The sequence below is a fragment of the Lepidochelys kempii genome, chromosome 4 (assembly GCF_965140285.1).
Source record: "Lepidochelys kempii isolate rLepKem1 chromosome 4, rLepKem1.hap1, whole genome shotgun sequence".
NCBI classification, from domain to species: domain Eukaryota; kingdom Metazoa; phylum Chordata; order Testudines; family Cheloniidae; genus Lepidochelys; species Lepidochelys kempii.
Window position 1 is genome coordinate 14,935,716 of NC_136383.1, and position 17,060 is coordinate 14,952,775.

General features: G+C 40.3%; 1 protein-coding gene across 2 annotated transcripts in view; it reads right to left on the minus strand.

Moving 5' to 3' along the window:
• Positions 1-1,452: 1,452 nt before the first annotated feature.
• ANTXR2 (ANTXR cell adhesion molecule 2) overlaps positions 1,453-17,060 on the minus strand; it is a 172,098-nt gene continuing 156,490 nt past the window's right edge. For both annotated transcript variants that reach the window (XM_073340476.2, XM_073340477.2), the window contains one exon: positions 1,453-1,981. In XM_073340476.2, coding sequence (XP_073196577.1) covers positions 1,943-1,981 — 39 coding nt within the window. In that variant the 3' untranslated portion in view covers positions 1,453-1,942. The remainder of the gene's footprint in view (positions 1,982-17,060) is intronic.

The window sequence follows — 17,060 nt, forward strand, 5'->3', positions numbered from 1 at the left end:
GTGGGTCTATCACTTTAAGCTAGTAGCTAGGGAGACTGTAAAGCCAGCAAAATTATGCTTTAACTGCAAAGGGAGTAAAAAAAGAAGCGATCACAGACACTTATCTAAGAATTTTATTTATAATCTTTGTGCACACATGGCTGATGATGATGATACCAGTGACATAAATAAACTCGAGCAAAAGATGTAAGCAAGTGGATATATGTAAAGGCTTCTTTCGGCAGTGCCGCAAATTTGGACATCAACCAAGAGAATTATTTGTGTCCCTTGCAATTTCGATGAAGAGCACAAAGGGGATAATTAGACCAGGACGCTTTGCATCGCTCTTTCCATCTTGCGCACATGCATGCCCACCAAATGTGAAATGTTCGCCTTTTCCCCTCCAATGTGATGGTTGTTGAACTTATTTTTAGTGTCATTTGATAAGCCTCCCTGCTCGCAGAGAGACATCCCACTGACCCAGCCACTGGTCATTGTCTATACCAGTTCACATCAAAGCCGGCGCGCTTTGTCAGGTTTCGACTCGAATATCCATTTTGCATCTGAAGTACAGTATCGAAAGTGACTGGATCATTTGAGCCTTTTTCTTCAGCTGCTGCCTCCTTCCTCCCCCACAGTGTTTCCGCTCACGCTAACATAATTTGGCACTGGCGACGTGACACGACGCTGGTTTTTCTAAAAAATTATAATACATACATTGTCAATGTTTTGTGATGGCCAGCGCTCCTGTAAATTTAATTTGTAAATTGATGAAAGGAGGTCTTTTTTCACTGCTGAATCGTAGCCAATGCACAGTGCCCCCTCGAAAACCGGGTAATGCGCATACAGTAATAGGTCATTCAATGTCAAAAGGCATAAAAAAGATGAGCAAAATCTTCACAGGCTGCTGCTTGCTGTTGCTTTTAATTATATTAATTAAACTTTGAAATTCTCATGCAAAGAGAGTTGCTGGCTTGTGACGCTGAAGAGCCCTTGGAGATTTGGGGGGGAAAAAAACCCCTGAGATACCAGCTTTGTGGCTACTGCTTTTTTTTTTAATCTAAAAAAAAAAAAATATACATAAGCCTAGAACTGCTAGGTATGTTTATAGATGATGATGTTTTATGCGCTACTGAACTCTGAATGCAGGAAAGGGGAAAAAACCACCAGCCACAGTGTCAAGGTCTTGACGCATCAGTCCCTCAAACTCTGCTCAAGATCTCTGGTTACAGGCTGTCTTTTTGTAGAATAACGCTCTATTAATTTTCTTCCTGTCCTGGGTGCATAATGAAAGAAAGGTGTCTTCAAAAACTAAAGGGCAAAGTCTTGCTTGCTACCAATACCTTGAGGCACCCTGTCTACATTTTGTCATGTGTGTGCACTTTTCAGTGCTAGAATGACAAGATTTCCAGTCAGAAGGTTCCCGTAAGGCACAATGCGATGGGGGACTCAGAAGGATTTTGTGATCTGACATAGCTGTAAGGCAATGAACTTTTGCATTTGCTTAGCCTAGTGGGAATTTTTACCCTCCGCCTATGGCTAATAGTCCCTATTTAAATAACAAGTGCCATCGTTGCATCTGAGAGACTTTGCATCTCTACTACAAGCACACTGCGTCCTGAGAATTTGCAGTCCTTTTAAAATCAAAACAAAGCAAAATGATCTTTGGTCGTTTTTTTTTCTCCCCCCGCACATGCGTACTGGATTTTCTATCAAAGCCTAAGCATGCAGGTCAATGCTTCTCTTTTTGTCACTGTTGCAAATCATGGAGTGCGGTTGTAATGCAGTAGAACACAAGAGCTTGGTGCAATAACACTGGCTCGTGGAAGAGTGGAATGGAAAACTCTTCTGAGCTAAGAGGCTCAAGCTGATCGAAGAAATTTGGGAACGTGCTCAGTTGTCTTCGGTTGCTTAGAAAATGGCAGTGTGGAAGTTTTTCGTCCTCGTATCCTCTTAGCTTCCTTTACTGAGTCTGAACGCGGGTAAAGTTAACACATCGGCCCTAAAGAAAAAAACAAAGAGACAATTTTTATTGGTGAGTGAAGTAATAAATACAAAGTAAGGATCCTTGAATATCAGTGCTAACGTGTCACACACAAACAATGACTTAAATGTGTATGCTTTTGGAAATAACACGCATAAACAAATATGTTAAAACTTAATGATGGAAATCATCCATGGCACTCCATCACATTTGGTGTACATATTTATTATACACTTTCCTTATTAAGAGCAATGAGAAGAGAACTGCCATGTTTTGGATCCTCCAGAGGTCATTGTTAAGGAAGATTTAACAAGTCTTCACGTTCTGAATAGTTGCTAGAAACACACACAAACTCAACATTGTTGTTCTGTTTTAAACACAATAAAATTAGATCATGTTCAAAATTGGAGATCTTCCCTGTAACGGACAACATATTTCCCATTAAACTTGCTCCAAATAAACATGACTGCCAGTAAAGCACTGATGTTGTGTGGTCGATGCAGGTCTGGTAATTTTATTTAAAATAACCAGAGCTGCACATCTACACCCAGCCTTTTGTACCAAACTGAAACTGTTCCCCATACTGTCAGGTTTATCTCGATCGGTTTATCTAAACTTAAATGCAATGGGCCAAATCATTCTTGGTGTAGCTCTACTGACTTTAGGAGAGTTTAAATCAGGGATGAATTGGTCCAAAAGTCATTCATCGTGTTGGGAGGTGAGCAATGAGAAGAGACTAGTTATTTCCAAAAGCTTAAAATGGAAAACAATTTTTACTTAAGGCCACGGCCAGAGCACGTATTGATGGCCGTTCTTCAGCTGTGTTGTACTCTTCCCAGAAGGAGCTCCCTTTGAAGAAGTCTCACTTGCAAAGAAGCAACACCTTCCTTTTCCAGGATGTAAAAGTGAAAGTTGTACTGAAGCTTAGTTCAGAATTCTGCTAGGGACAGTTCTAGTATTCTCCGAAAATGGATACGGTGTCATTAACGTCTGCTAGTTAGGCTATGCCCATATTACAGCCTATGTTGGCGTAACTTAGGTCACTCAGGGGTGTGAATAAACCACCCCCCGAGTGAGGTAAGTTACACCGATGTAAGCGCTCGTGTGCACAGCACTATGTCAGCCACCAACATAGCTTCCACTGTTCCCATCGGCATAGAGCGTCTTCACCAGATGCGCTGCAGGGGCATAGCCGCATTGGTACAGCGGCAGCGCTGTACGTGTAGACATGGCCTAAGTCACAGCACTGGTGGAATATTTCATCTCAAGCTCCTCTGCTAGTGAAAAGATTATTTTCCCCCCTCACCTACTGATACCGTTGGGTACGGCTGTGCAATAGAAAATCATGGTCTGGTTCCTCAATCAGAAGTCAACGCAGTGTGGGGCTTTCCAGCAGGCACCAGTACTCAAGTGTTTGCCATAGAGCGTCTCCTTTGCCATAAAGCACCCAGGTTGGACATCCATTTTCATTTTTGAGTGCTGAGCAAACTCCCCCCATCTCGCTTACAGATTAACCACAACTGCATTTTTAGAACAATCTTGTATTAAAGGATCCGTGCACACTCAGAGGGAGATTTTCAAAAGTTCCAAAGCAATTAGGGGCACAAGTTTCACTGAGTTTCATTGACTTGTGCTCCTAAATCCCTTAGGGCCTTTCGAAAATAATTTTAGTTCATAGATGCTTTTAAGCTTTTTTGGGGGTGAGGGGAGAAATCAGGGATCTTGTCTTCTTAACTGTCTGTATCACTCAGCGCATTTTAGAGCTATCCTACAATAATAATAATTAATGATGCCTTTGAATTCATTTAAAAGAGACATTTAAAAGTAAATCATAGGTAAAATGAGCTAGTTTTTGAGTAAACAGATATACCAGTGTTTTGATCCTTTTTTAAATGATTTGTTGGCACTATTACTGTTTCTTTCCTTCTTCTTTTTTTTTTTTTTAAACTATGCACTGAGTCCTCAGGAAAATCAGGGCAAAGCTTCATGTTTAATTCATTTATTTTATAACTTTTTTGGTTAAAATACTTCTAACAATAAGGGTACCTGGGTACTAGGTACAGTAACTTAGCATTATTTGGCACCATTCGAGCAAGCATAAACAGATGTCAGACTTTGAGTGGTATGCGAGGAGGCAGTGTTCTCCAGATCAACTGGAAGAATAAATATACAGTGCAGCATGGACCAAGGAAATCTTTTTTTTCATAATGCTTTTCTAATGAGTCTCTGTCCTATTTTTCTTGTGATAAATATAACAAAGTGAATGCAAGGTTGGATTAATTGAGGTGTTTCCTTGCTGCTACAATGTTGACTGTAAATGCAGAGAAGATGGAGAGAAGATAAAGTGTGTGAGCGTTAAAGTATTCCATTGAAGGTAGAAGATAAAAGGCACCGTACATTTTCACATCTTGCGTCACAGTTTAAAAAAAATTAAATATAACAAAGTGAGTGCTGTAGTAAAAGGCAAAGCATTTCTTGAGCATAAATCTCAAAAGCTCTATGCAAATTCCCATAACCAAGCTACCACTAAAGAAACAATAAAAGCAAGGAAATTCACACCAAAGTGTGATATGGTATGTGAAAAATAGACAATAAAACATTTACAGAAACTAGTTTTGAGGAGAGGCCCAGTGTACCTTAGGTGAAGACAAGCATGTTGGAATTTACCCTTCACTGCAAAATTCTTGCTTTTGATTGTTTTGTGTCACAGCCTTGTAGTTCTTTAGATATATTTACGGGTGCATGAATGTATATGAATTTTGGATAACTACTTAGATTATTTTTCCTTGTATGCAGATTTAAATGTAGTCAGGGAGGGACAATTCTGGGTCAGTCTTTAAAATGTGTTTTAGTGCACCAACATTTTACTTAAGGACTAAAATGACTGTATTCAGTAAAATATGCTACTCTAGGTCTTCTTGCACAGAATCAATGAGACCTTGTGAAGACTTTGCTTAGCAATAAAAAAAAAAAACTGGCTTTAACACTTCTAAATACAAAATAACTCCTTAGTTATAGGGAAAGACACACGATCTAACCATAGAAGGGACTTCAAAGTGTGGACCATGTTCAGCAAATCTGGTAAACTCCACCCTCCTGCACCAGCCAAAATCATAGCATAGATGAGGAGTAATTTTGGCAGAGGGCAACTTGTATTTCTATCTCTGTTCTCACTGGAATCCCATCAGAAAGGTTAGATTTAACTCTTATCATGGCTCTGTTTGCTTTGTGCCACTAATAGCCTCTGAGAGGAGCTGCTATGACAATGAAATCCCTAGCACTGTCTTCTTTGTGGCCAGCACTGCCCACCTCTGTGGCTGCTGAGACTTCTGATGCCCCCACCCATCCCCAGGTAAGTGGGGTTGTGGCAGCTTTGCAACCTGGCCTACTGATGGCCACCCACGACCCCTTTTTTATATCAAACTGGAGGTGTGCTTGGCTCCTTATTTGATTAAAAAATATTTCAAATTATTCTGAAAGCAGAACAGTCCTGAAACAGAGCTAATTCTGATTAAAATTCAGTAATTAAAAAACCCCACAGGAATGTCTTACATTCTTACTGTGGGCTAGACAGCAAGAACAAAATAACAACTGATATGATTTGGTCAAATAATTTTATATGGACAAATTTCTTGTGAATAGGTGTTTATAACAGGAACAATGTTACAACTACAAACACAGCAATTACAACTTTCACTAAAGCAGTACAAAGGATACCGCCAAAACAATGGCTAGGATTAACTTTTTCCTCCTAGAATACTATAAACATTTTATTTTATCATCATAATTAAGGTCACATTACTTTTAATTTGAGTTTATTTTCATGACCTTTTAAGGTTAAACACTGGTTTCATTACATAGCTTTTTTAATTTTACTGAAATTAAGAAAAAAATTAAGCATTTGTTTGGTTTTTAACAACACAATCTATGCAAACTTCTTGACAACGGCCTTTCAAAAATGGCTAAAATATTGTTTGAAAAGCCCATTGCTAAGATTTATTAAAAAAAATATTACTACTTTCTAATTTATCTCATACTTCCAGGATGAGAAAACAGGGAATTTCGGATCCATATTGTTCAACCAGAACATTTTCCCCAAAGTTATTTTCAAATATTTTCTAACAAAATCTAACAAAGGAAATAAGATGGGCTTAAGTAACTTTGTTTACAGTGTCACATACTTGCAGTGAAAGAATGGCTGTAGAGAGAGAAAGTGTCCTAAGATGACACAGAGTCACATATTCCCCTCTGTCACACAGCGCAGAAGGAAGCAGTATGTAACAACTAGAATGAGATCAGACTTGAAATCCCTGCATGTGAGTAAAAACAGCCTAAGCGTTGTTTCTGGCCCACAGGAACTTTGCAGACTGCAGGAAAGGACATGTGGTCTAGGTGCAGGAAAGGGCTTTCAAACTCTTAAGGGTACTAAGATCACCCCTTAGCTCCTCAGGCTCAAGTCTCCACCTTGAATCATCTTGGAGGCTACGGAGCACTGGATGCAACTCCCTCCAGAGCCAACCAACCCGGCTCCTGAGTTAGCCAAAAGTGCTACCTTTAGAAAGCATTCAAGTACTCTCCTTCTTACGGGGCTGAGAACTTTGGCCAATATTTTGTCACGAGGGTATTGAAAGTTATGGATATTCGTGCCTAAGTTTTGAAAAGTTTGGCCTCTGCCTACACAGCCAATCTACCCCTGGAGTTACGGCCTGAGCTGATTCTCAGTCTTTATCTATGAACCCACATCTGGTAGTACCTTAGGCTATCACCATGCTAGCTGGTGTATTTTATGTATCGTCAGGTACTTGCACTTGGAGTTGTAACTGTCATTATTTATTTGCCTGAAACTTTATTCTTATTTTCTTATCGAAAAAGTGGCGGATGAGAGATTTTAAATGGAAAAAATATATATAATAAGCAATCTTTTGTGAACAGTCTGATGCTCACATACGACAGCTGAAATCAGGATGAAACAGTGAAAATGCTAATTACTTTGAAGGTCAGAAATGTTGTACTGCCATTAATGTAACTGCAAGTACCCCATGCCAACATCGTACAGAACAAGTTTCATGTTTAGGTAATAAAATGTGACAAGGAGTGCATCTTTATAATGCCCACACCCTATGGGCACATTAAAAGGTACCAAAGGAAGCCAATGTAAGGGGCCTGTTGTAATTAAACAGTTTAACATGTAGTGTTTTACTGTACATACGTTATCAATTACTATTTGTCGATAAAAATGGGAAGGATAGCAAACCTTTTTCTTGATCTTCTTTGCAAGTTTAATACATTTACATAATTGTTTCCACTGAATGCTGCCTTATATACAATACAGATGAGGAAGAGGAGAAAGAAGCAAATTCTTACAAGTAACTGCAACATGCAGATTATCATGACTTTCCCCCCTATTCAGATATGTTAAAATTGCCACAGAAATGGCCAAAACATCTGTGGAACACTCTTCGTTTCCAAAGATGTTTACCAAATTGATATTAATCCTGGGCTGCACTCCTGCACAGAGAGCCCTTCTGACATCAGCGGTGTGCCATGCACAGTGAACAGCAAGCAGGGATTGGGGCTATATTTTATTCCTCTCCTTTACACATCAGCCCTCCTCATCAGACAGGGAAGATGGACAATGGCAGGATGCAGAACTATCAGTTGAGGGATTAGGCCACCGAGGGTCATCTGATCGGTGTGCCTGCAATCAGGGCCACATCTGAAAGGCTAGTTTTCTGAAAACAATTTTCCCTTCTTTCTTTTTTCCACTTGGCTAGCAAACAACTTCTCCCCCTTTATTCTGCTACCAGGATATCCAGGCCCATGGCTAGCACTTCATTATGTTAACAGGTACTACAATAACCTTCTATTACTTTTTTTCCTATTTAGGCAAGTTGAAATTGCTACTTAAATGGCTGAAATGTATTTGTTATTTTTACAGGAAAATATAAGCCATTTTGACTTTATAATTTTAAATCACAGAAGGAAAACATACAAAAAAGAGGCTCAGTCATTTAGATCATTCTTATAGTTGCAAGGGAAGCAAGGAGTTAAAAGGAAATGACCTAAGAGTAAATAGATCACTTAGATAAACATACTCAATAAAAAGCTAGGTTTTGAATACATGTAATATCGTGTGCTTTTTTATTTTTTTAAGGATGATGGAATCCTTCAAACCCATACTCACGCAAGGACTTTAACTTGCAGGTTTGCAGGGTTGGGTGTATAGTTTACAAATCCTGCTCCGCCTTCTCCAGCATGGAGGTTCCCCTTGGAGTGGGACCAGTTCTGTTCCACTGTGCTAGAAGTGGTGAGATTTGGGAAGCATGGCAAGGTGCCCAGTTCTGTAGTGGCTTCCTCAGAAGCTGAGCAAAGAACTTTGGGGTGGATGAAGGGATCTGCCCTATTATTTATTATGGCCTTGTATCCTTCAGTTTTAGTTCTCCTCCACCCTACTGAGGCTCTAGGGCCAGGAAGACTGTAGTAAACCTCCAGGATGTAGTAGCCAAATTTTAAAAGGGGTCTTATTAATGAGTTAGGATAACTCATCAGCTAGAAAAATATCATTGCTACCATACGATAGGAACATATATCATGTAATATTTAAACGTTATCAGGTATCCAATCTATCACAAAAAATGACAAAAAGAAACATAATTCGAAGAGACATACTCTAATTTTAACCAAAAATGGCAAAAAGCTTCTAAATACAATTGCTAATGCCACTATGTACTCAGAGTAGTACTGTTTTGGGAAGTTTGGGAAATATTTAGCCCCGGGTGATATATTGTATGCATTTTCCCATACTTTTTTGCCTTCAGTTAAAGCAAAGTTCTGGAGTAACATGACTGTATGAATGTGTTTGTACCATGTAATACATCAGAATAGTGGTCATTTGTAGAATAGACTGACTTGAGAAAAGTTTGTCTGTCTGTTTTATATTTTATGAATATTGGCTACTGTCCAATGATCCCTGCACCGGCAACTGATGTTTAATATAGCGTACACCATGATGAAATGCTTTCAGGATACATTCCACTCTCTGGGCCAATACTGGACCTATGTTGTACATGATGAAATAATTTACTGCAAAGCACAGTTGATTCAATGGAAGAATCAACACAAATTTGACAATGACCACCTTGAGATGGGAACATGCATTGTGTAATGAATTTCATGGATATATAGGCAGTGTGATGCAGGAAAATGGGTTTGAAGACATCCTTGTAGAAGGCAATATCTATGGCATTTCATTCATCAGCCATGCTCTAAAAGGGAAAGCATATAAGGGGAAAGCATGGCATTAGAATCCACAAGCTTAGGAATGAGGCAATGACTTGCTTGAAATAGATGGCACTAGGCAATTCCATAAACAATGATGTGCTTCCAGAAGATGAGTAGAGATGCAGCTTGCAGAAAGCTCGAGCATGCACTGAAGTATTTGAAGATGTGGAGAAGGCACTCAGAGTGGAAGCACAGAATGCTCAGGCAGACTTCATGACAATACCCAATCACTCCACCATCCCATGGACACTTGCGTTACTTAAGAAAAGTATTGTTCAGATACATTTCTGTTCTGGGAAAACTATGTAATGGATTTCTCCCACCCAACTACTGATGGATTATGTAGCAGCAAAGAGAGACAATACCAAGTCCATAGAGCTTGAGATATTTTGCAGAGATGATTCCACTTGACTTCCAGCGGGGCCATGTAAATTATACTAGATGGGGTTGTACAATTGTAGCAAAAAACAGACTTCCAGAGGAGCAGAAGCCAGATATGTATCATGCCCTCATTGATAGGGAGCAGTGTACTGGACTGCCAGAACCTTCCGTGGTGTATGGCATAACATGGCCATCAAGCAGTCTCTCAATAAGGACTGTGGGAAGCACCATCATCTTTGCATAAAAGATAAAGCTCTGACCAAGTATCTGACTGCACATTTTAAGGCAGCTGTAACAGCTAACAAAACAAATGTGTGGAATGCAGCCTTCAGCAACATATCTCCACAAAGAAGCTATCACAAAGTATGTGGCAGCAGATGAAAGTGTCCAAGATAATATAAAAGTTGAGATGTAAAGTATGATGAATCCTTTTAACATTGAACCTGGAACAAGCTCAGACAATGAACAGTCACTTGTGAACATTGCTATGTCTACTGTGGACCCACCTGAAACTGCAGAAAGTTTGTGCATTATGAGAGAGAATGGTACACAACAAGCAAAGCAGTTTGTAAGCAGTAGACTGCAAAGGAGTGAGGTAGACCTCTTTGATCCCATAAAAGGGCATAATCTCAAATCATTTGGAAATCTCAACAGAACAATCAAACAAAAGAAGATGCACACAGCACAAGCAATAACTATTGATCGTCACATATTCAGCAGGTGGACAATTATTGGCTAGTCCAGAGATGAAGTATAAACTGGCACCTGTCCCACTTCAACTTGGATCTCTAAGAAAGACCCAAAAGAGCAACACACAGTCTTGGCTGGAAAAAAATCTGTCAATAGTTGAGCTATCAGCATCTGAGGAGCCCATATTAGCTATTATTGACCTCATGGTGCTTCTGCAGATGGTGTGTACTGATACTGCCAAGTACAAAACTTTTGGGGAGCTGTTTGATCAGCTGATGAACATTTATCCTTGGACTACGCCCACACTTTGAATACTGCATGTGATTCTAGTTGCTCCATCTCAGAAAAATATATTAGAAATGGAAAAGGTACAGACAAAGGCAACACAAATGACTCAGGGTATAGAACAGCTTCCATATGAGGAAAGATTAACATGACTGGGACTGTTCGGCTCACAAAAGAGATAACTAAGGTGGGATATGACAGAGGTCTGTAAAATTATGAATTGTGTGGGAAAAGTGACTAGAGAAGTGTTATGTACCCCATCAGATCACACAAGAACCAGGGGTCACCCAATGAAATTAATAGGCAGCAGGTTTAAAACAAGCTTAAGGAAGTATTTCTTCACACAACACACAATCAACCTGTGGAACTCATTACCAGGGGGCATCGTGAAGTCCAGAAGTGTAACTGGATTAAAACAAAGAATTAGATAAATTCATGGAGGATATATCCATCAATAGCTATTAGCCAAGATGGTCATGGATGCAATTCATGCTCTGGGTGTCCCTTAAACCTCTGATTGCCAGAAGCTGGGACTTGAAGACAGGGGATTGATCACTTGAAATTGCCCTATTCTGTTCATTCCCTCTGTAGCATCTGACACTGGCTGCTGTCAGAAGACAGGATACTGGGCTAGATGGACCATTGGTCTGACCCAGCATGGCTAGTCTTATGGTCTTATGACTAAAATGTCAATACACTGTTGTTGGTGGTGAGAATTATATAAACGAAGAATCAATCAAGTATGGTGAGAGCGCCTGCAGAGGAAATGTCCAAATGCAAGAAGTCTGATGTGCTCCAATGCATGCAACTGTGACAGTGACGACTAGCAACAGAGCATTGACCACGTCAGACACAGATTCTGAGGGGAGCGGTAGAAATGTTTCAACTATCTGCAAATTACTGTGACTATTTCTGTGACTAATATAGCTCAGAAGGGTGTTGCATTAGATATTCAGCAGCTCATAGTTATAGGTAGAGGTTACATTAGAGCACATGGTTATACTTATGTCTTTGGCCCAGCAGATAGTGCGCATATATATATATATATATATATATATATATATATATATATATATAAACCTGGGGCTAAATATTTCCCAAACTTTCCAGAACAGTACTATTTTGAGTAAACAGTTGCATTATGGATTTAGACTGTTCTCAGTGGTACCAGATGACAGAACAAGGAGTAATGGTCTCAAGTTGCAGTGGGCGAGGTTTAGGTTGGATATTAGGAAAAACTTTTTCGCTAAGAGGGTGGTGAAACACTGGAATGGGTTCCCTAGGGAGGTGGTAGAATCTCCTTCCTTAGAGGTTTTTAAGGTCAGGCTTGACAAAGCGCTGGCTGGGATGACTTAGTTGGGGATTGGTCCTGCTTTGAGCAGGGGGTTGGACTAGATGATCTCCTGAGGTCCCTTCCAACCCGGATATTCTATGATTCTATGATTATCAATTGTATTTAGAAGTTTTCTACCAATTTTGGTCAAAATTAAACTACACTTCTATGAGTTACGGCCCTTTTTGTGATTTTATGATTTTGTTTGGATTGGGCACCTGATAACGTTTAAACATTACATGATATAGAAAAACTACACCACTTCCAGCATCTCCATCCACCTTAGTGGTGACTACCAGACACCTGCCTAACGTGGTAGCAATGAAATTTTTCTAGCTGATATGTTGCCCTCGGTGCTCAAAATGGGCCAGGGCCAGTAGATTAAAGACAAAGCTGTCTTTGGAGGAAGGTTCCTCTCATGTTCTCACGTGCAGATCCCAGCTCTCAGCTAGATATTCAGGTAGGGCACTGGGGATTGGATTGACTATTTGTACAGCACCTTTCATCAGAGGACTCATAACACCCTACTAATATTAACTATCAAAACAGCCCTGTGCTGCCAATATTAAATATTAATAAATCATAAAAAATACAATGTCCTATAGATGGGCAAACTGAAGCATCCAGAAGATAAGAATCTGATTTTCAGAGATGCTGAGCACCTGTAACTCCAAATGGAGTCAATGGAGAGCTGCAGGTGCACACCGGCTCTGAAAATCAGGTCGTGAATTATTTACCCAATATCACACAGTGAGTGAGAGTTGGTTCTGTGAAAAGAACCCAGGAGTCTTGGTTGCAGCTTCCAGGTTCCTGCTTTAAATCAGCAGAAAGGCTCCCTCATGTAACAGGGTGGTGATATTTATTAGATAATTAAAATAAGACATCAGAATATTAAATTATTGTTTTGACCAATTTGAACTTTGGTTAAAGTGTATAAAACGTAAGTTATTTTTGGCATCCAGTATTAAAGCCTGCTTGCACTACGAACCTAATAACATAGATGAATTATCATCACAGCCATGTTCCCGCTGCCAGCCCATGTGGTGGCTTAATGTTTCACTCATGTTACCGTACTCAGTTAAACAATCAATACAACCAATTTGAATTCAGATGTATCATGCCTTGTAAATCATTGGGTCATAAACCTTAACAATACCAACATGTAATCAGTATAAAACTGAACTAAATTAGTGTCTTAGGGCTACAGTAATTAAAAAGTGAGTTATGCAAGCATTCCATGATTTACCCACAGGAGATGGGAGTTGCTTGGATGCATTGGGGTCAACATTTTAAAAAAAGAACCAGAACTGTTTTGTGGATGAATTGTAGTTCCTGTAGGAACAGAATATGCTGAACATTTAAAAAAGGGAGAAGGAGAGAGAGACATCCAGTAACAGTTTTATGCAGACAGCAGTAATGATCATTTTATATCACTTTGAAATCATTTGCTATATTTGAATATCTTAAAATAATGTTTCTTCTTAGCTGACTGGGCAATAAGGGTACACGTCCTTGGCACACATTGCTTTCAAAGGTAACGGATGAACGTGTCAAAGCGCACAATAGGGCACAAGGTACCAATGCAAAAAAGTCAAAAGAATGTCTATTGTTGAAATGGCCATATTCCTTTTCCTGCGTGACCTACAGAACAGCTGTTACACTGGAACAACGCAATTAGTATACTGGGGAGGAATACCCTGTGGAGTGCACTTTGTTAGAAGCCTGGAACTCAACTAATCTGTTGACTCTAACCATAAAGGAATCAAAATTGCGTGTGTGTGTGTGTGTGTGAATCATTTAGCATTTATATAAGACTTCTGAGGCCAAATTCACAGTGGAGGAACAGGGTGAAACTCCATTCCTTCAGTTGAGTTGTGCCCTATCTGTCCAAAACACTGTACATTAACTAATTTTTATATTTACATTTATGCAAAACATTGAAAAGATGTCTATCCATAAACTCTAGGCACTCTTGATTTATATACATATGTATAATACTAAACACACGGTGGGGGGGAGGACACTAAGAATTTCTTGAAACAGAAAGAAATGTCTAACTTTGAGGCACCTGAAAATGTTTTTGATTGGTCAAACTGAGAAGATGGTGTGGTTGACAAAACACCTTGTCTGGATGTCTTTGAGAGAGACACATGGTCAGTGTCTTTGGGGGACTCTGAAAACCCTCAGATTTGGGGAATCTCAATCTCATTCAAGTGACAGCACCTTACCCTCTGGACTTTGGGGGAATCCCTTGATTTATCCAGGCCACAGATAGACCAGTGTGGACGTCAGCTCATTGCCACCGGAGCAGCTGAACCCTAAGCAACCTCTGGGATGTGGATTCCTGGTATATCCCACTCCCTCGTGTGCTTTCCTTTCCCTATTTTTTCCTCCCTTTCTTATTCTTATTTTTTAGCTTCTGTCTAATCATTTCCAAGCCTGACCATTTTTGGAAGTGAATGAATTCCATGATTTGAGACCAGCATGACAGCTAAGGCAGACTAATCAGCTCTCCCCAGAGTGAAGGAGGGTCAGTGGGAATGGCTTCAGCATGCCAGCCAGATGTCTTTCCAGACCAGGAAACCAGCAGGGTCCTGAGGTTAAAGCACACCTGACTGTAACTGACCAGGCAGCACCCTATATCTTGCCTACTGCACACAAATCAAGCAAGCACCAGGGAGACAGATGTTTCCCCTTTCCTATCTTTTCTCATTTCCCCTTGTGCTTGCCTTTGTCATATTTACAATAAACCTCACAATAAAAACTACTAAACTGAAATCCAGGAGTAGATGGACTCCCCTCACCCCCAAGAAATGCTTTTAGTACCTGCAAGAGACTTCTTAATTTAACATCTTTCTCCATGAAGGACTTTATCGAATGGCAATGAAAGAAAGGAACACTAATCCTGAAATCAATAATTATTTAACTTGTGAATACCAAATATCTTAAGTTTTCTGTTTTGCTTTTCTTTATTGGATGTTTCATAAATGTTTTAAAAGGTATCTACGATGTGGTTGCAGTAGTAAAAACAAGCAAGAATCTCTTATACAAAACCCTGCACCCACAGCTGGCTGTTTAATGTTATTACAAGGGTTCCAATAAGATCTTTTAGTTTGTTATCCCTTTATCACACCACCATCCTATAAGTGCAGTTGTGCTGACAGCCCCATACTCCTTTTTAGCACCACAGAAAGTTGAATGAAGCAATTACGCTCAACTCTGAATAGGTCTTGAAATCATTCTCTTACTATTTACATAGCTGGACTCTCCTGCCTAGTCCTCCTGCCTAGTCTTGTCTTAAGAAACACTCCCTACCTACCATCCCTGAATATTTTTTCTTCTCTATGTTTCGCTTCACATGCAATATTCTCTAGTAATTCAAAAGGAGGGGTGGGGACGTGGGCGTAAATCTGGAGAATCATGGAAGCTGGGGATGGAAGGGATTATGTTATCCATCCCTCTTCCAGTGCTGAACTGTATAATCTCAAGCACTGTGTCACACAACTGTACATTGTGCTTTGTGCATCTGATTTTGCTGCTTTAATACATTGAGCTGCTGTCAGTCAGCCTAGGAAAATGTTCCCTGTTCATGACTGAATGGTTCGGCATGCAGTTTATCCCTTATGGAAACAATTTCATTCTTCAAGCAGCTTCATTTACTGAATTCTTTGTTACTCTTGTTTTCCACAATAGATTTTGTTGTTTTTTTTTTTAATTATTGCTCTGCCATACAATATGTCAGCTGTTTTCTAGCAGCCTGGCTCACTTAGGTCCTTACCCTCCTCCCACTGACGTCAACGTCGAAACCCCAATTGATTTCATTGGGAGCAAGATAGGACCCATCATCAACTCCCAAGTCCAAATTCAACCTTCCTGCCCAGTTCAGTGAGAGCTCAGGATGCTGGACATTTTGTAGGAGGTATTTGGAACCTGGGCGGATCACACCTGGGGTACACTATGCCTGGATCTGTGGATTGAAGCACAGCTGCTGGTGACCATTACTCACGTGAGCTCTGTGCATCCAAGCCAATTCCTCAAAGACCATCTAACCATGAGATATATCAGTCAAAATAAAAGAAAATATTTTGGACTATTACTCTTTCAAATCAGCTTTTTTGATTTGTCTCTTATATAAACCCTATTCTCACAATGTTATTGTAGTTCTTCATCAACGAGCTCTTCTGAAAAGTTTTCTGAGTTTCAAAACCCAAAAAAGTGGTCTCTCTCTACATCTCTTCCATACATCCCTTGGGATCACTGGTGTGATGCTGATTTCCAGCAGCTGAGAACCTGGACCCCCCCAAATTTTAATTTTTTTGAGCATCGTCCACATCACTCAAACAACACTTGGACTTAGTTTCACTTTCTGGCAGGTGTCACCACTGGGAAGGTCAAATCCATGTCAGCCACGTCCAAAATCTAGCTCTTTTCAAGAGGGTCTGGGTTGTTTAGGTCTTTTCTTGAGGGAAAGACATGGAATACAATGGCTGGAGAGCCTCTTGCCTCTGGCAGGGAGATCCACACTGGGAGTCCAATCAGCTGCTGTGCTCCCAGTGAGGAGCAGGGAGCTGGGACCTGCGGGGGCAGCAGGGCTCCCTGTGGGGATCCCGGGTGGCAGCCCAAACGGAGGCTTGGTAGTAGTCTGGGTTGGATGGAGACCGGGCAGCAAGCTGGCTGGGGAGCCAGCTTTCTTGTTAATTTCAGGACTCCAGCCAAGACAGCCAACAGCCGATGTAAGGAACGCAGCGTCTACACAGACACTGTGTTGCTCTTACTACAACGACATAAGCCCTACTCCTCTTGTGTACGTGGAATTATGACGTCAGTGTATTAGGGCACTTACATCGGTGGGAGCAAGGCTGTAGTGTAGACACTGACATAGTTAGGTTGACATAAGCTGCCTTACATCAACCTAAGTCTGTGGTGCAGATCAAGCTCCAGACTGATAACAGGACAACAGTATGTGCTGACGTATCTGTTTCAGGTTAAGTACCAGACTCCAAATGTGTTACAGCATTTAGAAACTGACATCACTGATTTCCTCTCTCACGTGGCCAACAAAAGCAATATCAGTTAGAGCAAGTGTCATGTTGCCTGGTCTACAGGGCATTAAAATTCTACTGGCAT